Source organism: Lotus japonicus, chromosome 1 (assembly GCF_012489685.1).
Source record: "Lotus japonicus ecotype B-129 chromosome 1, LjGifu_v1.2".
NCBI lineage: Eukaryota > Viridiplantae > Streptophyta > Magnoliopsida > Fabales > Fabaceae > Lotus > Lotus japonicus.
Window position 1 is genome coordinate 11,196,028 of NC_080041.1, and position 21,904 is coordinate 11,217,931.

Consider the following 21,904-nt stretch of genomic DNA (forward strand, 5'->3'; position numbering starts at 1 on the left):
CTCATTCAAAAACAGAACATCAACATCATCTTCTACTTTTACCACCCACACCATCCTTATCATCCGCCAACACTCCCATCTCTACCGCATCGACCTTGTAAGACCCAGGATTTTAGAATTAAATGAATAATTAATTTCCAACTCACGCATAGGATTTTGTGTCAGCGTGAGGGGAACTTGACTTGTGTTTAATGTTTGGATTAGCGTTCTGAAGAAGAAAGTTCAGGAAATGACTAAGAATAGTACTATAATCACTATAAGTTATAGAACGAGCTTTATTCACTTCCGCCCTAGGGCGAAAGCGTTAGTAAAAGGCTAATCCGCTCTTAAAGCACCGTAGAAGCGGAATTCAAAAATATTCAGAGGATTATAAGAATTTCTCTTATTCCTTTCCCTAAAGAGTGTTTCGACACGAAACCCTGGAATGTACGAACGTCCGATTCTAGTTCTCGGAGGTTTGCCGAAACTAAAACCCTGATAGCTCAAGAAACCTTAAAGTAAACTGTTGATGAAGACTTTTTCTATTCGGAGCTTCAAATGAAGATTCCACACGCTTCCACCCATTTCTTTCGATGTTTCCAATCTTTCTTCAGAAGGAAGTTTTGTCTTCCGAGAATTCACTATCTTAGAATTCACAGAGGAATGCACAGGAAAAATCGGAATCGCGAAATATTCATTTTCCCGCGATTTCACTCTCTTATAAATAGGAAAAAAATCACAAAACTCACCATTTCTTCACATAGCGGCTGTGGGTTTGAGAGGAAGAACGGGAGGAGAGCTTTTCGCCGATTCTTGTCTGATCGTCGCACAGTTTGTTGCTACGCGTAGGCCTCAAGGTACTGATGCTTTACCTTACTTCTGATCGTCAATTCTGTCGCTTTTCTTTATGTCTTTCTGTGCTCAAAGTTTTGAGCTTTTTGTAAAACTGTCCAAATAACTTCATCTTTCTATCTAAACTTCTTCCCTGCATGCCCAAGAGCATGTTTAGCGGATTACATTTTGCCGAATGTCGCCGAAATGCCGCCGAGTTTCAATTCGGCTTGAAAAACCAATTTTTGGCTAAAGTTCCGTCCTTTGGGCTTAAAACTCTCGACTGAGCTTAGTGTCATTAGGATTAGTCGCCATAAACGTCGTTGGTGTCGACCCCATCAAGTTTGTTTTTCGAATTTCCAATTTTGAAATTCTGAGCTAAAAATATTGACCAAAATACCCCTGCGACAGTTTTCGATTCGATAATTTTTCTGAGAGTTTCCTTGGCCTAGATATCGCCTAAGAATATCTAGGAATCGATTTAGATCGAAGAAAAAGTTCGGAAACCCTATTTTTGAGAGTGGCCGAAATCTATTGGTTAGGGTATCGTGTCCAAAAATAATTTTTGGGTCTCTATGACCTGAGCTATAGCGTAGCTCTTTCGATTGTCGAAATTTTGGCTTTGGTTTCATGTCATTCCGAGTTCTGTAGCTCGAGTTATGCGCATTTTAGCGAAAACATGTCTTATTGTCCATTCGTGCCTGAATGTCGAACTCTAGAGCTTCGAAAGCTTCTTTTCGGGTTTTGATAGTGTTATTAGTTGTATTGTTTCTTAGCGACTAAGCAATGATACTTTGCTTAAGGTTTGGAACGAGTTGAGCTGAGGAAAGAGACTTTGGAGCAATTAGTGAGGTTTCACAACTGAGGAGGACACCGGGGAACTTGCTGGGTTCGGGAGCTTTATTTATGATTGGACTGGGATGTTGAGCTTGGATGGAGAAATTGGCTAAGGTAAAGGTAACTCAGTTTTAGAGTGTCTTTGAGTCTTGCATGTTTAAATCGCACTGCATGCGTTTGAGATGAAGATGTTTATATTGATTGGCATTGAATTATGATTATTATGCTTGCAATGTTGTATGCTTGCTTATGTTGACTGTTTCTGAGGCTTGTGCCAAATGTTTTCTGAAGGCTTCGGCCGAGAGAACTTATTGAGACGTGTGTCTCCGTTTTCTGAGAGGCTTCGGCCGTTTACTGGTTTCTGTCATTGAGTTGAGTTGACGTATGCTTGTTGATATTAAGAGTAACATAGGGTTACTCTGTCTTGATTATTGGATTTGAAATTGTTGATATATATTTGTGCATATGCGTTGTTGGATTGTACTGTGTGGCCTTCGTGGCGTTATTAAGTGGCGATGAGGAGGTGTGGTCCTATCATTGTCCCGTCTTGTGAGACGTTATAAGTGGCGATGAGGAGGTGTGGTCCTATCATTGTCCCGTCTTGTGAGACGCTATAAGTGGCGATGAGGAGGTGTGGTCCTATCATTGTCCCGTCTTGTGAGACGTTATAAGTGGCGATGAGGAGGTGTGGTCCTATCATTGTCCCGTCTTGTGAGACGCTAAGTGGCGATCAGGAGGTGTGGTCCTATGATTGTCCCGTCTTGTGAGACGTTATAAGTGGCGATGAGGAGGTGTGGTCCTATCATCGTCCCGTCTTTTGAGACGTTATTGATTGACTCATATTGTTGGTTTTATTGTCATCTGATATTTTAAGTGGTTGATAGCTGAGTTAATCTATATTGTTGAGGTTGTTGATATCTAGTTTGATTTATATTGTTGAGGATTATTGATATCTGATTTGATGTTATATTGTTGAGGATTATTGATGTCTGACTTGTTGTTATATTGTTGAGGATTATTGATATCTGATTTGTCGTTATATTGTTGAGGATTATTGATATCTGATTTGTCGTTACATTGTTGAGGATTGTTGATGCCTGAATAAATGTTATGATGTTAAGTTGTTGATATATGAGTTGAGTTATGATGCTAGTTCATTTACCATGCTAGTTCATTAAATTTGAATAGCATGATTTTCTCTTTTATACATGGTAATTGCATGGAGTTAACCCTTTCTATTTGCTACTTGTTGTTTGGGCGCTTAACGCTATTAGGCGATGGAGATCCTTCCGCCGAGGCTTAGCTGCTCGAGTCGGAGATCGAGTTGTAAGCGGTGGAGTAGGGGTGTAAGAAGCAGCTTTGCTTCTCTTCTTGTGGACTATGTTTGAGTCTCCCCTTCTTTAGGAGAACTCTGTTATTAAAGCCTTGCTTCCGCCACTGTTAAAGTGCGCATGTTTATTCTGAACCTTACCTATGGTGTTGTAAGCTATTATTACTATATATCGGGAAACAGGTTATTTAAATAAAGTTATCATGTGTTTCCAACCCTATGGTATTCATTCTCATTTTCAAAAAAATTACCCTTGGATTTTAGGGATTGCAGAATAGTCCTTAGATTTTGTTAGGTTACTAATGTGATTCCTTAGTTGAGAAATTGGGGCGTTACAGACCTCGATCAGGGGCGGACCTGGCTTATCTCCTGAAAAAAAAATTGCACTTGGATCCCCTTTATAATTTTTTTGACCCCCTGAAAATTTTAAATTATACTAGTAGACCAAGTTTAGCACCTATTTGCACCAAAGACCCACCTACTTGCACAACTATGACTTGTATAATTTTTTATGTATAAACATATTAAAGTTGTTTTTAATAATATTTTTACTGATGTGTTCATTTGAAAAATTTGAACCCCCTGACCCCGGGTTCTGGATCCGCCACTGACCTCGAAATTGCTACAGCAACCGCATCAAGGTCCTCAGTTCCTGCAACGACAACCGCATCAAGCCGTTGAGATCAACCATCCTCTCATGTGCTACAACAACCGCATCAAGGTCCTCAGCTCCTGCAACGGCCTCCCCTGCATCTTCCCCTATGCTCTCTGTTGCGCGAGGACCATGGACGTTTTCATCGGCGGGGATCTGCACTGGGTTGTGACCCGGATTTGATGGATTTGAGGGTTGATTTGATGTTTGGTGTTTGATGAATCTGCATTGACGTTTTCGTTTCTGGGTGGATTTGAATTCATGGTTGGGTTATGAGGGTGTATGGGTGTACAAATTTAGGGTGCAAATGAATCTGGGGTTAATTTGGGGATGAAGAAGAACTTAGATATGAACCCTAAATTGGTAGTGATAATTGGGAATTTATGGTTGATTTGTGGAATTAGAATTAATTTAGGAGGGAAATGAATTTGTTAATTAATTGGTTTAAGTTTAGTTAATTAGATTAATAAAACTGACATGTGATTTGTTTTTAATTTTTAATTGTTTTTTAAATCCAACTCAACTCACTTGTCTTAGTCAGCGATCCAAATCATCACTCGTCGGAGCTCCGGGCTCCGACCAGGATCTGCTCTAAAGAAGTTACAAATATGAGGACCTTTTTCCAATAATTTTTTCAGGGAGGGACCTAGGTCAGTCGACGACGCAAAGATAGAGACTAATATGATGTTTAACCCTTATACTTATGATTATCATTAACTTCAAAAAATTTCTAGAGGCACTTGACCCCATGACCTTCTTAATGCATTCGTGCTTGAATCTGAGCACGTGCTACTGTCTGATTCCCGTGTTCAGTTTATTCATTTATGACTAGAAACCCTGGACAATGTGGTCGATCTTATGTTAAAAATGTTAGAGCATCTCCAATGGAGTCCTTATTTTGGGACCTTAAAATAAGATCCGGATCTTATTAGATCTCACCATTGGAGATATCCTACATGGCATGAGATCTTAGTAAAAGCTAAGATCTATGCCTTAGCTCAGATACTCTCAAATGTGAGATCTTAAATAAAATAATATTTTTTTCTCTCTCCTTCAATACCATAACCAAAGTAAAAATTAGGGAGGGAAATAAATAATATAAATATATTAGGTACTGCGGGTCTAGTCAAAAAGTAAAATAAGATCTCAACCATTAGAGTGAAATGTGCATGAAGACCTTATGAGTGTCTTAAATCCTATGTGGCAATTTGGGCCCACAAAAATTGAGTTAAGTCCCAAAATAAGTTCCTACCATTGGAGATGCTCTTAGAACCTCTTCTTGTTTTTCCCGGGTTATATAATACAGAATTTCGTTTGAGTATAGTGGAGCGTGCTTGATTATCATGAAGTAATGTTTCGTTTTAAGTCTTTTGAATGCAAAAACTCTTGCTTGAAGAGTTTGTCTCATATAATGTGAATGTTCCTGTGTCAATTAAATTGCGCTTCCCATGAAAGATACATATAAGCAACAAAAGAAAATTAAAATTTAATTAGCTATGAGAATTTAGCTCCAAGTGATAACTTCATTAGCAATTAGTGTCATTCCTTAATTCAAAAACAAAAGATTTTGTTCCAAATACACTATGTAGGTTCTGATTTACTGCACTTTTAGTATGTAAGTTACTCGAGAGTTTATAAGCTAGTTGAAACCTAAAAATTAAAGATTGAAAATAAATTATTGATAAACTAGCTGATTGAATAAAAAGTATTTTTTTTTGTAAACAATAAAAAGTGTTTGATAAAACTAGGTATTGAAAAAAGTGAAATTGTAAAATTATATAAATGAGCAAAGTTGTATACTTGTTTTGATATTTAGCATTGCTTTATATCTTTCCGATATACTAAAAAAATTTTAGCATTGCTTTATTTAACCATCAATATTAATATAATACCAAAGGTTTAAATATGTTTTCAGTGCGTCTAAAATATAAATGAATTGGATTTGATCCCTTTAAGAAAATTCATAACTCTTGGTCCTCAACATTAATGAAATGAGTGAAATTAGTCACTGAATTCATTTTGTGATGGGATAAGAAAATATTGCATTAATGACAAGATTGATTAATTATTAATAAATTTTTATTTTAATATTACTAAGGAACTTCCTCCCCTGTTCCATAAAGATTGTTGTTTAAGGTTATGACATGAACAGTGAAGTGATAATTATTGATACTATAATATTTGAGAAGAATATAGTGGATAAAAAAGAGCCGTGGTTGATCAATTTAAATGGTGATAGGTGAGACAAAATTCAATTACAAGAGTATAGATGAAAAAAAGTGGAACATATGTATTGACTTTCTAAAACAACAAACATTTTGAAAAATGAAGGGAGACTAAAATACCAATATTTATGGAACGAAAAGTATTAAGTATTAGTAAATGTAAAACGTTTCACACATTTAAAAATTAAAATGATATTAAAATGAGTTAAATTCTAATTATCCCCAAAAAAAAGTTGTAAATAATAAAATAAAATTTAATATATATTTTTATATATGAAAATATACAATGTATTAAAAATAAAATAGTTAATTAACAATGCAACTAGTATTTCATTACTTTATTATAAAAAATGAAAGAAAAATGATGTTTTATGATATTCACTTTAAACCTTGCATTAATGACAATATTAATGAATTACTAATGAATTTTTTATCTTTATATATTGATTGTATTAAATATTAATTGTAAAATACCCCACACATATGATAATAAAAAAATTAAATACTAAAATTAGTTAATATTAATTATCATTTCAAAAATGAAATTAATTTATACTTATATATAGAGAAATTATACAAAGTATTAAAAACTAAAATGATTAATTAACAAATCTATTTTCTTTTGTTTCATCGGAAAGTTAACAACAAACAAAAACTAAGAAAAACTTAAACAATCCCTCAAAATGAGGACCTCCAAGCTAAGTCCCATGGCGACGCCTCTAGCAAGTACCACGGGATGGATGACGAAGGCGCTCTTCTCTTAGCCAAATAATTAGCCGGTTCATTGCACTCCCTACCAATCCAAAACAAGTATACCTTCCATCTCCTTTGCAGAAGCAGGCGAATATCACCAAGGATGGGAAAAAACTGACCCATTTCGTCTTCCTGTAATGCTTGGAGTAATGAAATGGGTCAGTTTCTAAATGCACTAGAAAAATTTGAGAATTTTAACTAATATTATATGATATTCACTTTGAACCTTGCATTAATGATAATATTAAGGGTTAATGGTCAAATTAGTCTCAGAGTTTGCAATTGAGTTTGATTTTAGTCCATACGAGGAAAAATGACATTTAGTGGCGGTCAAAAGCGGTCATTTTTACAATTACTAATAGTTTCTTACCGCCACTAGTCGTCGTTTTTCCTAAGAGGGACTACAATCAAACTCGTGTACAAACTCACAGATTAATTTGACCATTAAACATAATATTAATTATTTATTAATTAATTTTTAATCTTTATATTATTAATTGCATCTAGAATTAATTAATATTAAAATCTCTCACACATATAATAAAAAATTAATTTTTTTAAGTATTAATTATCATCTCAAAAAGGAAAAAATGGTATTATTTTATATTTTTATATATAGAAAATATTTAAACTATAAAAAACTAAAATGGTTAGTTAATGAAGCCATTTCCTAATTTTGCATGAAAAAATATTGAAAATTTTAAATGATATTATATGTTATTAACTTTTGACCTTGCATTAATGAAAATATTAATTAGTTCTTTAAAATATATTAATTACTTATTAATGAGTTTTTAATATTATATATTACTATTTTCCAAAAAATATTAATATTACTAATTGAGTTAAGTATTAAGTATTAATTATAAAATTTCTCATGACTAAAATTTCAAATAGTCAAATATTAACTATCATCACAAAAAGTCAAAAATAATAAAAATGAAATTAATTTGCCATTTATATATAACAAATATAGAAGCTATTAACATGTAAAATAGTTAATTATTTGCGTATTTTTGTAAAAAAAAAATTAAATAGATTTTTTTTGGTACAAAAACAAACTTAAATACATAAGCAACATAATTTTGAAATAAACATAAGTTAATATACAAAAATGGTTTTGTAGGAAAAATCCAAACATGGAATATTAATAAATATGCAATTCTATCTAAACTATATTTGTTTTTATTTTTGGATATTCAAAATTACCTTTATTTCACAAAAGGCAAGAAGAACTTCTTTCTCTAATTAATTCAAAATATTTACTGCCACGCTTTGCATTTATTTCACAAAAAAAAAGCATGCCCTATTAATTAACTTTCTGTTCATATTCATTCTTATATATACGTTACCTGAAACAACTTTCCTAGTCAAGAAATTAAAAATTTGGAATATTTTTGAATGAAAATTTGACCAAAAGCAAAAGCTGCTTCAGAAGCTTCAAAAGCTTGTTGTTATCATGTTATGCTATGTTATCTGAAGCCGCAACAAAATTCATAGGAAAACAACCTGAAAAGTTTTCGCTTCATCATACATAGGACTCTGTTTCAAACATTGACACTCTTCAACTCTCTCTCTCTCTCTCTCTCTCTCTCCCTCTGCCAATGAAGCAGAGGAGAAGAAACTGTTGCTACCCATCACGAAGATGAAGGACAATTCACCCTCCTTCGTTGCAATCACCTTCTTCACTCTCTCCGCCGTCGTTTTTCTCCTCTCTGCATTGCCGTCATGCTCTGCTTTTGGCTCCGGCACCACCCTCGCCGTCGTCGACTCCTCCGCCACCGTCTGCGGAGTAGTGACGGGGAAGCCGGAGCGGCGCATTGAGTGCTACCACCGCGGCCAGACCATCGCCGCGGAGCCGAATGTCTCGTTTTCCTCGATCTCCGGCGGGAGGAGCTACTTCTGCGGTCTCCGGTCCGGCAACTACAGCCTCCTATGCTGGGACACCGCCGTCTCCGACGGCACGAGCTTTGAAGTGAAGAGGCTCTACTACAACAACAATGGCACTGTTTTATTCGAGAATCTCGCCGTCGGTGACACCCAGGTCTGTGCCACCGTCGTCGGCGTTGGGAGCGTGTCGTGCTGGAGAATCAATGAGCAGTTCAATTTGACTTCTGGCTCGGAGCGGTTTTCGTCTATCACATCCGGGTCTGGATTTTCCTGCGGGATTTTGAAGAGCGATTCTCGCGTTCGGTGTTGGGGGAATGTGGCTTCTGCGAGAAAGATGGAGAATGCGTTCAAGAATATGTCAATGGTGAGTCTTGTTTCTGGGGAATTTCATGTTTGTGGGTTGAATTCAACTGGGTTTTTAGTTTGTAGAGGAAATAACAGTTTTGGTCAAATTGATGTTCCTCATGGAGGGTCTTTTGAGTATTCTGGGTTAGCATTAGGAGCTGAACATAGTTGTGCTATTATGAGATCAAATGGTTCTGTTGTTTGTTGGGGTGGTAGAGGATTGTTCAATGTTAGTGTCACAAAAGGTGTTTCCTTTGAGATCATTGTTTCTGGGTTGAATTTCACTTGTGGATTGACAACAGACAATTTCTCTGTTATTTGTTGGGGCCCTGGTTGGTCTAATGATTCTGGTTCAGGTTCTAAGCTTCCCTTGGCTCCAATTCTTCCAGGGCCTTGTGTTCAATCCTCATGTAGTGAATGTGGTATTTATCCACAGTCTCAATCCTTGTGTTCCGGCTCTGGTAACATTTGCAAGCCACAGCCTTGTTGGCCTCAAATGCCAGGGCCGGAGCCGCCAGGGATACCGCCACCGCCGGGGGTGAGGGCATCAAAGACCTTGACAAGGGGCTTGTTGGTGTTTGCAATTGTTGGATCAGTGGGAGGTGTGGCTGGAATTTGCACAGTACTTTATTGCTTGTGGACTGGTGTGTGTTTTGGAGATAGGAAAATCCACAATTCTGTCCAACCAAGAATCACTAGAGGTGGAAGTTTGAATGGTGGGGCTGGTTCACATCATAGTCCACCTTCAAGATCATCCACCATTCGGCGTCAAGGTTCAAGGATAATGCGGCGGCAGAGGAGCGGAACTTCATCAACAAAACATCCTGACAGGGCAGAGGAGTTCACCCTGGCTGAGCTTGCTGCAGCCACTGACAGTTTCTCACTAGAGAACAAGATTGGTTCTGGAAGCTATGGTGTTGTGTATAAAGGCAAGCTTGCTGACGGCCGCGAAGTGGCGATCAAAAGGGGTGAAACCTGTACCAAGAAGATGTTTCAAGAGAAAGAGAGTGCATTTGAGTCAGAATTGGAATTCTTGTCTCGGCTTCACCACAAGCACTTGGTTAGGCTAGTTGGGTTCTGTGATGAAAAAGATGAAAGGCTCTTAGTCTATGAGTTCATGAAGAATGGGGCACTGTATGATCATTTGCATAGCAAAGACAATGTGGACAAGAACAGCAGTGTGTTGAATAAATGGAAAATGAGGATCAAGGTCGCGCTGGATGCTTCGCGAGGAATTGAGTACCTCCACAACTATGCAGTTCCATCCATTATTCACAGAGATATCAAGTCCTCCAACATTCTCATTGACGGAAATTGGACAGCAAGAGTGTCTGATTTCGGATTATCATTGATGAGTCCGGAATCTGATCACGACTACCAGCCGATGAAGGCGGCCGGAACAGTTGGATACATTGATCCTGAATATTATGGTCTAAATGTGTTGACATCAAAGAGTGATGTCTATGGGCTTGGAGTGGTTTTGCTGGAACTGTTAACAGGAAAGAGGGCTATATTCAGGAATGGTGAGAATGGAGACACCCCAGTGAGTGTGGTGGACTTTGCAGTGCCTGTGATCATGACCGGGGAATTGGCGAAAATCTTGGATCCCCGGGTCGCTCCGCCGGAGCTGAATGAAACAGAAGCAGTGGAGCTTGTGGCCTATACTGCTATGCATTGTGTGAATTTGGAAGGGAAGGATAGGCCAACAATTTCTGACATTGTGGCAAATTTGGAGCGCGCTTTGTCTCTCTGTGATAGTAGCCATGGCAGCATTTCCAGCGCTTCACTCTCTATTGTATCTGACTGATATGGTATACAAACCCTGGAAGGGAAAGGGAAACAAAATTGAAAATGTTTCCTGATTTTTATAGATTCTTTCTGATAAATTATATGGGGTATACTCTTGGACTAGGAATCTCTTTTTAAGTTCTAACATTGAGGCTGTAGTGTAGAATTTTGCGAAACACTAGCAGCCAGTAAAATTGATGGTTTACAGATTTTTCTTTTGGAGTTTACTTTTGGCTAGCCTTTACTTTTCACATGGAATTTACACCCTGCAATTTTTATATGCCTTGCATATTACATAACAGGTTAAAGCATCATTTGTGATCAATAGATGTGTTTGTGTGTACAAGTACACAAACTTTTTCAACTTCTCTTTGTCCTTTGATATAGACTACAAGTTAAGGCATTGTACTTGATGCTCTTGCTACCGTTTAGATTAGAGTACTTAGGCCTTAGCAGCTCAACCGTGAAGGTGCTTTGAGCATTTTATTGTGACATTTATCATGGGGGAGGAGAATGTTTTGATTGGTCATACTCTGACAAGGAAGCTACATAGTAGCATGTTTGGATCAACTTATATTTCTTCACAACCAATTATGATATTAAAAAGCTGTTTGCAGAAGTTTATCTCCAGGATTAATTCTGACTCTAGAATCATTTAAATGAGGATTTCCTGATCAAGTGTACTGCAAATTTGACTAGTGTGTGAAAGAAGGGTTGGGGGAAGAGTGTGAACAAAGATTGGCTTTTAGAGCATGAAAACACAATAGTGCGCGCCCTCATTCTAGTTGCTGATTGTTAGAGTAGTTGAGATTGACCCCACTTGCACCATAATGAATCCTTTTCCTTCTTGAAAATCTTTCTAAGCATGGTCCCCATCAAACATAGACCAGTGTAGTTATTTTTGACATTACTTGAAAGACTTTGCTGACTACTATGATTGGTTTAAGTTTGACTATAGGCAAAGGAGCCAATTTAAGAAGTGGGTTGGTTAATGACCTTTTTACTATTTTTTAATACAGTTATGTTTAACTCTGTTAGCGAGAGTTTTTTTCTCTCTATACAAAAATCAAACCCGAGATATTACTTAAGATGAATCAGTATCCCTTGAACTAACCACTTGTGTTGTAAAAGAAAAACATAAACTTTTATCATGATAATGTCATGTGAAGTTTCAACACTAGATAATGTTAATCCTTCTATTCACACACATCAGCTCAGTGACGGACGGGTTCATGAGTAATGATTCACATTCAATATTTGAGTAACATTTTGAGGACTCAGTCTGGGACAATTTGAGTTTTTTTGTGAATGAAACCATTCAACATGATTTTTTCTCTGCACAAATCAAATGTGGAACTGTGCCTCTGGCTCAAAATTTATGAAACACATGCAAATTCTGGTACATGCTAAGACTTAAGGGCCCATAAGCCTAATGGGTTTCGAATTTGTGAATTGGAATAATATGTTGGGGCCTTGATGGTGATCATGAGTGTGTCCTATGTAATTAATGGCCACTGAGACAACTCCTTTTGTGTATTTACTTAAGACATGAATGCTAATAGGTCAAGGAAATAGTATACCCAACCCAACACTGTTTTATGGGTTTTTTTTGTGTAATATAATCAGAGGGATGATACGTGTACATATAAGTTTCAGCTGACATCCCATTAATATATCTAGTGGCAGGCTGCAAACAATAGCGGCAATTATGTCTATTGGATGTCACTAAAATTCGTATATATAGCTAACATTTTCCTATTATTCATTTGAATGGTGACAAGATATGACAATTCTTTTATTAATTAATTGATTCATTAATATGATGTTCGAACACAGTAAGGAAAATTAGGATACTGGTGATAGAAGTCAACATAAAGGGGGAAAATGTGAGAGTGGTTATATTTAGAAACAAATAAAGAACATAGAAAAAATTGTATAAATATGGAGATGTAATTGAACCCGGTAAATTTTCATACCAATTTTTCTAAATCATTAATGCGATTTTTTAAAATTAATTAAAAATCTAAACTCTGAGTTCATAACGTTTCAATGGCTGAGAATTTCCATTTACTGTTTAGGCCACAAAAACAATATTATTATTATTATTATTAGTAGTAGTAGTAGGAAGTAATTATATTTTTATAGAAATCCTACAAACACTCTTCATGTGATTTGTTTATTTATTGAAAAATAAAAACCAACACACTTTTAAAAAGTGAGCAAATGTATTGACTTTAAAAAAAAATAATAGAAAATGATTTGGAGAATGTTTAAAAGAGAGTATTAATAGTACTCATCTTCATTATCTTAATTTTTAATGGTATCTTCACATATATCATTAAGGAACTAGAAAACACAAGGAATGTGTGTGCTCGGATCAATGTCGTCAATATCAATTTTGAATAGAATTGATTTTAGTAAAATTGGCATTGGTAAATATGAGTAATAGTGAGTTGAAAGTGAAGTAATATATATATATGATATGCTTATGGGACAAGAAATTTCTAGAGCTACTTTCTTAAAATTTATGTAGTTTATTTTGGAACTAAAATCATCTCTCTAATCTAAGTTAATTGTTAAATGTCAATATGACACAATTGGCTGGCTGTTGTAGTTGAAACTTTGGTGTTTTGGTTGGCAATCACCTCGACTTCTTAGCTTGGCTTTCACTCAGTGTGTTTTGAGACAGATTGTCTTCAGCTCTTCCAAAGGTGGAAGAAATCTCCTGATGGTGGCTCATACTTATGTTCGGTTATGTCATTCGTTGATTTTGTGTCTTTATCTTTTGTTAGACGATATGGTAATATGATTGCATACTTTTTGACTAGAAATGCCTACTCATTCGTGTGTGGATTGAAGATGGGTCTCCTGAGACCGCTTCTTTTACTCTCTAATTTTGAGGCCTGTGCCAATTTCTAGTTAATTATGAAGTAGACAGATTTCAAAAAATCAATATAATCCTCTAAAAACAATTCTCGTCAATGAGAATTGATATATTCTAACCCTAAATTTACACTTTCAGTGCTTTTCAATAACTTTTTCATCCTATTTGTGAATTTTCCATATAAATAGAAGTGTTTTTAATTCACATAAAATTGGGTATAGAAAATGTTTTTTTTTTCGGAATAGAAAAAGTAATTTCATACATACTTTTGGTATAGAATGTTTTAGTAACTTTACCTCTAACTATACTTTATTTTATTGAAACGTTCAGTTTTTTAAACTTTAACATATCATTAAACTTAACTCTCAAAATTAATTAGAGATTAATTTCTATGCACCGACGGTGTAAAAAGTTTTACACAATCATTCAATCACAACCTTCCATTTTCTATTTTAGATATTTATTAAATTCAAAATTAATTATGAGCTAACAAAATGGAGGGATGTGATTGAATGATGGTGTAAAACTTATTTACACAGTCGGTGCATAGAAATTAATCTCAATTAATTATATCAAACAGAAGGTAAAATTTATTCACATTATTTTCCTTGGATAGCCTAATCCCACTTAATGATAACATTAGCAAACACTTCAAGACTCCAAAACACTTAAGGAAGTATATACTGACAAGCCTTACAACAAAATCACACACAGAACATTTTATTTCTGAGTACTTTTCAACAAGCACCATTCATCATACCATCCAGCTACTAAATTCAAACTCTTACTAGCATATCTTAGCATGTTTATAGTTTTTCTTTCCTCAAAATCAATTATGGCACCTAGAAGCTACTCACAGAAGCTTCTTTCAACCACAGACGGATTTCCAAACATGCACTGTACATAATGTAGAAAAAAAGCATTCACAATCAATAAAATTCAAAGCGCATAAGAAGCTTTACAGAGTTGTATTTGTCTCCCTTATGGCTGTGCAAGGGAACTGCTCGAATGCCACTTCTTAGCTCCCACACTGGTAGGCATGTTTGCCCACCAAAGTCATCCTTTTCAGACATGTCATACTCATGAACTTCTATGCGAAGCAGCGCCAATTCCGGAACTGTAAGCGGGAACTCAAATACCTCATTCCATGAAGGTAGCCAACTATCCTCTATTGCCTTAGTTTTTCTCATTATGGTATCATTAGGGACACCAGCAATCCCCACCTGCATAAGAGTTTGTAAATCCAATTCAAATGAGTATATCAGGTTTAGAAAATCATTCAACAATTGATTTTCATGTCAAAATTAATTATAGGGAGAAGTTTTTGTAAGTAGTTTCTGGGAGCGAAAATTGATTCTGAGAAAATATAAACTGAGCCAAACATGTTAAGAATTGATTTAGTGGATCATCTTAACTTACTCTTGTGTAGAAGTCTGGAGGTGAGTATTTATCAAAGTGTGTATGCTTGAAATCATAATACCATCCTTCTCCCATATACACAGTCACCTAAGAATAAGCATGAACCTTGTTGGTATCAAACTAGGGACACTATGATAATGCTGATGGTAAGTAAAATCCTTACCTTCAAAGTGATCTTCACAGGTAACTTAGCTTTTGGATCGAAGACCTCATTATCTGGACCAGTACTTAGTAGAAAATCTGGTTTTTTAACATAACCGCACCGTCCATTGGCTCTGAACATTCCATGCATCAACCAAAGTGATCTACCATGCCCCTGCCATGACACCAACCACAGTGAGAACTGATAAATATCAAGCAATATCATAATCGACAACACACTGCAAGAATTGATATATCAAACGTGTGCAATAGCAATAACCGCTGAAAGAAGTGTGAATTAAAACCTCATCCCAAGATATGGAAAAGTAGCAGCAGTCAATAATACGCATCATCTAAGAAATTCAAAAAATAAAAAATCATGCTCAACCAGGACTGCCCCATATTTCAACCACCGCATTGCCGATGTCAAAGGTTTATTATTATATCTCAAAGAAGAAAGAACTCAACCAAAAAAGTTGAAAGTACAAATAAAAATAATCCTAAATAGAGAAAATATTGAAACAGGAATAACATAAAATGAAAGACTGGGAGAGAGGAAGAAATTTAGAAGAGTAAGACATAGAAACCTGCATGTTAAATGCAACCATTTGAGCTCCATGCATCCACCCAATTAATGGGTTAAAATTTGACGAGTCAATGCGAGTGCCTTTCGGATACACCCTCATTATATTCCGCTGAGTAAACCTGTAACACACACAGACACACCCTCAGAATATCTCATTTCATTTGCACGCACGCGCACACACAGATTTATACAAACCACAGTAAAACATCATACAAGGGGAAAAATAGTCAACAGAAGTGCAGAAAGCAAAACAGCATTAGACATCTCTAATGAAATCAGAAACTGTGTTAAGCAAGGTGTTAAGTCAGCCACCTATTAATGCAGGTAAATATGTATAAGACACTGATGCAGTGCAGCATCAAGAGAGCCAGAAAATCAAAATCCGGCGCAGTATATAACAATCAAATTTACTGAAAGTTTCATGACAATAAAGAGTTCTTGGATGTCTTTTCATTCACTCTGAGGGCGGTCACCCTTAAAAGAACTGACTAGAAACATACCTGACAATTTCTTTTCCATAAGTTAAAACAGCCTTTTCAAGCTGTTGCTCACTTAAACTTAAACGAGTCCTTTTATCAGGATCGACTTTGAACCATGCCTCTAATCCACCTTTAGGCTTCCCAGCTTGAATGGTAATTAAACGTCTATATTCCGGAGCTACATTATGATGTGATTTATCTGCTTCTTCTAGATCTTGCTCATCATTAATATCTTCTTTATCCGCATCAATTTCCTAAAAATGACAAACCAGAGTGTCAGTTAACGAATCTCCCTTAAAAAGAAATAAATGACACGGCCATTTATACAAAGGATTGATTTAGTCTCAGACCTTGTAATCAGATATGGAACCACTTCTCAAGCTTGGGACTTCCTTCCCCCAAGCTTCTTCATCACCTGAAGGGTTTCCCTGAAGAGAATCATCCCCTTTTTCCTTTTCTTTTGACTCAAGGTACTCCTTTGGTGGTTTGGTTGATATAATAATCCTCCTTTTAAGTGATTCAGGAGAATGAAATTCCTTCACGCTTTCTGAGCTAGGAGAAAATAATATGTCTCCAAATGTTTGAGTAACCATCTAAAACGTTGGACAAAATTTTGAACTATAAGAAGGTAAGCATTTTGAATCCCATTAAAACTCCATGATATAACAACTAACCTCAGCCACTTTAGCCTGAAGATCTGGAGTAAGGTGGTCTTCGAAGGTTATTACAACTGGAAATTCTGATGCAACAAATGCATGTTCCTTAATAGACCTCAAACATCTGATGAGTTCTACCGGAGTAGTCAATGTCCTGTAATAAAATAATAGAAATGTAAATAACTATATTTCGAAGAAACTACTACAATTTGCTACCTTTTTACTAGAAAGCAATTTCTTGATTCAGCCTGCTATGCCTGATTGCAAAGAAACTACTACTATTTGCCACCTTTTTACTCCAACTCATCTTGGCAAGATAATATCAAAGAAAATACAGAGAATTGTTAAAGAACTATTTCCTTTGCAAAATTGTTTTCTTAAGACCATTCATGCTTGCACTCAGGGCAGAGAATCAGAGCAGAAAATTATAACTGAAATAAACAACAATTTTTGAAACTGTTAAACTTATTTCTTTCACTTCTTCCTGATCACTAATGAAAATGGAAGTAGAAAAGGGAGATCAGGGAGAAGTTAACATATCATTCAACCAGTGAACTTACCTTCCGTGAAGAACATCGACATTATCCTTTGATGCATTAGGCCATAAGTCCAATTCAATCACCCTCACACCTCTCTTCAGTGCGTTTACGATGGGGATGTCACTGCAGTCGCTGCTCAGCTGATTCCCAGTTAGATAGGAATTATGGCCAGTATATATGAAGTAATGAGACATGGGTAAAGTCATATCATGGTGCACCTGGAATAGAAGAAATAATTTCACAAATCACACTGATCAGTGCAAAGTGTAAAGACAATCTACAGCAATATAAGCATAGAAACTAAAAAGTAATGGCATCCCAAGAAGACAAAGTGATGCCATATGGTATATGATGAAACAGGAAACAAAAAAAATCACATTCCCTGCAATGCCATGTCTTTTCCAAAAGAAGGAATGTGTGACTTCAGTTAAAGTCCTAATCCTAATTCTCAATGGGCACAAACAAAATGCAGTAAGTTACTAAAGGTAAAGGCCTTTTTTGGGTAAGTCCAAAAGTACAGGGTTTGGATCAGCTTCTATTTCATGAGAATCAATTTTGAAACAGAGAAGTTACTCAAAGAAGCTTCTCTCCATAATTGACTTTGGCTTCAGAATAAATTCAAAGATGAATTACTGTAAATTCAGTTCAGATTGACATTATCAACTATTCCAAATTCATGCATAATGCTAAAAGCTAAAACTTCAGAACAATTTAAAAGTCACATGAGTGCATATACAAAACAAAAATGGTTAGAAAATGAAAGGCAAAATGGTAAAGTGATAATCAATCTGGTAAAAAAATCCTTTCCAAAAAGAAGAACACCCCAAATGGAAATGCCAAATCCAGAATCTCATTGACTCAAACAAGTGAAAAAACTACAAGGGTCAACGATTCAGATAGAAAAAAAATGCAAAAAGCTAAAAATTCCATTTTCTTTTTACCCCAAGAGAAGGAACAAGAGGAGGGTTGCTGTCACCAAAAAGGTACTTGAAGAAAGTTTCAAGGTTGAGACCATGACCCTTTCGATGGAAATGCTTGAAGCTATCGATGATGGCTTGTGCTTCCTCTTCAGTGGCCTTCTCTTGCCTCTGCACCTCAACTAAGAATCTTTGAAGCTGTGAAGCTGTCATGAGCTCATTCTCTGAGTACTGATCGAAAAGGGTCTTGATCTCCGGTGGCGCCTCCGCCAGAGCTAGCTTGAACCGCCGCCGCCAGCAGAAGCAGACACTGTAAGTCTGTTTCGACATGTTGATGATGATGGTGGTGGTGATGTTGGAGATCACAGAGTTTGTTTTTGTCTACAACAACAGAGTGTGAAAGGTCAAGGTGGGTCCAGCAATGGAACCTCTATAGTCTATGGCTATGCAATGATCTGAATTCCAATTGTTGCATAAACATGTTGTATGAGTTATGATTATGAGAGAGATTCTTGTATAAATTTGGTGTCTGCTGTTCTTCAATTGCTTTCTGTAAAATATTTATTACAGTCACTTTTATTACATCTGTATTTCTGGATCTATGTAAGCATATCTAAAAAGTTACTATATATATATATATAAAGCAATAAAAACAAAAATATAGAATAATCATGAGTTGTTTCTTTTATAATGAATCGTGAGTTGTTTTAGTTCAAATAGTACATGTTGACACATTATATAAGATTTGTGGTTCATATAATAAGTAGAGTATATAGACTTGTTGTAAGAGTAGTCACACAACACACTGATATTTATGTTGTTTTTTTATAGGCAAATGTTAGACATATTGTGTGATCGTCTATTTTGGAGATGTTGTATTAGGAAGAAACTAATATATAAAGATAAATAAGAATGAGTAGTACAATTAGATCGATGAAGTCGTATAAAAAATATTATTGTTCTTACTTTTTTGATTTTTTTACACTGAAAATATGAATTACACTCATCAGAGATTGATTTCTTGAGTTTGTCATCTTCCACTCATATGTCACTTAGTTCTTACTACTTGAGTTATCTAACCAGGTTGAAAAATGTAAAAATATTAATGTTTATTAAAAACCATATAGTTTTAATTAATGACATTACCTTTAAAAAAAAATGACATTAATACTATATTTTATGACAAAAATTTACATTCTCAAATTTTTAATTAATAATCTTCTTCATTTACGTTTGCTTTATTTTCTTCATAGAGCACAGCAAAAGTATCAATCACATTTAATATTCATTTTTCCGTTGTTTAGAGATTAATTTTCAACTCTTGCTAATGAAAAAAATCATTAATCAATTTCCTACTATATAGTGCTTGGCAGTGTGGTGAGGAATAAGTTTCACAATTACCGCTTATGAAATACTAAAAAAAGAAAATAAAAACTTGACATTTATGATGGTAAAAAAGATAGGCACAAAAGTAAGTTTCTCAAGGTGGATAGTGTAAGGGAGTTGGGTTTGACACCCCACCTATGGGGCTTGGCACCCCACTTTATCAAATACGGAATTTAAAGTTCCGTATTCTCCATATTAAATACGGAACTTAAAATTCCGTACTGTATTTAAGCATGCGTGTCACATTTTCAACCACTCATTATATACTAAAACAGATACGGAATTTTATTTTCCGTATTGATACGGAAATTTAAATTCCGTATCTGTTTTAGTGGGGTGCAAAGCCTAAGGGGTGGGACTCCAAACCCAACTCCCGTAGTGTAAGTGTGGCCTGCGTATCTTTGTTGTTTATAAATAAATTGAAAAAGTTGGAGTACTAATGGTGGGTTAGCTTAAGAAATAACGTGGAAAACGTGAGGCCGTCCCACAGGCCACAGAGTATTAAATTTGACTGTGGTGTCGGTTTTGGCTGTACACATGCTCTCCATGAATGGCCATTGATAAACACAATGCTAATTCATTTTCACCTCTCCAAGGATAGATCTAACGAATTTGCCTTCCTTGAATTAATAGCTCAGTTTATAGAGTAAAGTAAAAGAACAAAAATAGTACTTAGTTTTTTTTCAATGGTTAAGATTATAATCTCAAGTTCGGTTGGTTGAGTAGGCTAAGTGCATGTTTAGTTTTCAGTTAGGAAGTCCGTTTGAAGCATTGGAATTCGAGATCATGATTTTCAATGCACATTCAGCCAACGGAATGCATTTGTTGGGTTGAGTAAATGTGCTTTCACATTCGCCTAACTGAAAACCAAACAGGCACTGAGTTGTTAGAGATAATCAAAAGATTCATAAATTAATAAGGAGATACTATATCTAGACGAATGATTTTCTAATTAATTAAGTGATTTGCTTGTTGAACTCAACATATTTATTGGCTATGACATATCAACTGATCATGTTCAGATATCTCACTCTTCCGACGTGAGCTGAGTTTGGTTTGGATCCCTTCTGACCGGCTCAAAGTTCCCCTGATACACAATCATTTATACAATTAATGTAATGAATATTAACTTTCAACGAATAAATATTATTTCTAAGTTCGGTTTTGCTAGATATAAGGTGGTTTGCGTTTAATTTGTTAATCGCCTATGAATTAGTGGCTATCAAAACTTGTCAAATCATAAACTCGATCTTCTTTTCTTAAGTTAACATTTAGTGACGTTAAAAAAAAAACTTAACATTTAGTGGCGGTCGATGAACACAAATTACTTTAATTATTTAGGTTACTTTACTATTTAGAGTGGTGTTTAATACCATAATTATATTCGCATAAATGGGTCACAATATACCTTAATTCGCCACCTCAACTACCACATGAAAACATATATGATAAATGTCAACGGAAGATTTAAAGGCTAAAAGAGCTCCATTTTCTTCACGCACCAGCATCTCATAACCCACACTCCGAACTTGTGTGTTGTGTCATCAACATCTCATTGTATTTGAAAGCTTACAATATTAATCTTTCAATTATGGAATGACAAGAACCTCTCCGAGTAAAAAAAAAAAGAAATTCAACCATCCGGTTATAAAAAGTGTCAACGTGGATAACTTTATCTATTAACACATGGATATATGGATAAGTAAAACAACTTTATGTATTGGCACGTATTAGCATGTGATGCATCATGCATGGTATATTTTGAAAAGCTATTATTGTAATAACGACGTCTCAATAATTCTTCAAGTACTTGGTGGAATATTGATCGATCCACAACTTGAACAATTATGGAGTTGAAAGCAAACATTTTCTATCTTCCTACTTAATTGGTTTTAATGGAGTAGTTAACGGTGACCTCAGCAAAGCAAAGCTTGTGACCTTGTATGTACACGTCTATTTTTCAATTTTAATTTTTTAGATTGGAAAGTCAAAAGCAACAAACAAACAGAAACAGAAAAAACTAAAATTAGTTGTTCCAAGTTTTCAACTCTTCCATCTCTCTAATTAAGCTCCATTCTAGCTAACGTACCCGCTAGTCAGTTGAACTTGAAGACTCTGGGGTTGTGTTGGAAACTCACTTCCTAATCTTGTTGCACAAGAACTCGTGCTTCAGCAAGATAAACTGCACACAAATAAAGATATATACAGAAAACCAGAGTCTTTACAATGTGTGAATCGGCTTGAACTAGTCAAAATCAGAGTCCATA

General features: G+C 35.5%; 2 protein-coding genes across 2 annotated transcripts; one reads left to right on the forward strand and one right to left on the reverse strand.

The window, feature by feature from the left end:
• Window positions 1-7,994: 7,994 nt before the first annotated feature.
• On the forward strand, window positions 7,995-10,952 carry LOC130733589 (putative serine/threonine-protein kinase-like protein CCR3). Its single transcript, XM_057585809.1, has one exon. The coding sequence runs from the start codon at window positions 8,253-8,255 to the stop codon at window positions 10,647-10,649; it is 2,397 nt and encodes a 798-aa protein (XP_057441792.1). The 5' UTR covers window positions 7,995-8,252; the 3' UTR covers window positions 10,650-10,952.
• A 3,255-nt stretch (window positions 10,953-14,207) lies between these two features.
• Window positions 14,208-18,791, reverse strand: LOC130733590 (phosphoinositide phospholipase C 2-like). Its single transcript, XM_057585810.1, has 9 exons — window positions 18,276-18,791; window positions 17,356-17,552; window positions 16,814-16,949; window positions 16,490-16,732; window positions 16,161-16,393; window positions 15,662-15,779; window positions 15,097-15,249; window positions 14,934-15,020; window positions 14,208-14,737 (listed from the first exon to the last, which is right to left on the reverse strand). The coding sequence occupies exons 1-9, from the start codon at window positions 18,579-18,581 to the stop codon at window positions 14,444-14,446; spliced, it is 1,767 nt and encodes a 588-aa protein (XP_057441793.1). The 5' UTR covers window positions 18,582-18,791; the 3' UTR covers window positions 14,208-14,443.
• Window positions 18,792-21,904: the final 3,113 nt, after the last annotated feature.

Coding starts and splice junctions, on each gene's coding strand:
- LOC130733590 (XM_057585810.1), bottom strand. CDS start 18,581: ATGTCGAAACAGACTTACAGTGTCTGCTTCTGCTGGCGGCGGCGGTTC. Junction 17,553..18,275: donor CTCTTGTTCCTTCTCTTGGG/GTAAAAAGAAAA, acceptor CTTCTATTCCAG/GTGCACCATGATATGACTTT. Junction 15,021..15,096: donor CTGTGAAGATCACTTTGAAG/GTAAGGATTTTA, acceptor GCTTATTCTTAG/GTGACTGTGTATATGGGAGA.
- LOC130733589 (XM_057585809.1), top strand. CDS start 8,253: ATGAAGGACAATTCACCCTCCTTCGTTGCAATCACCTTCTTCACTCTC.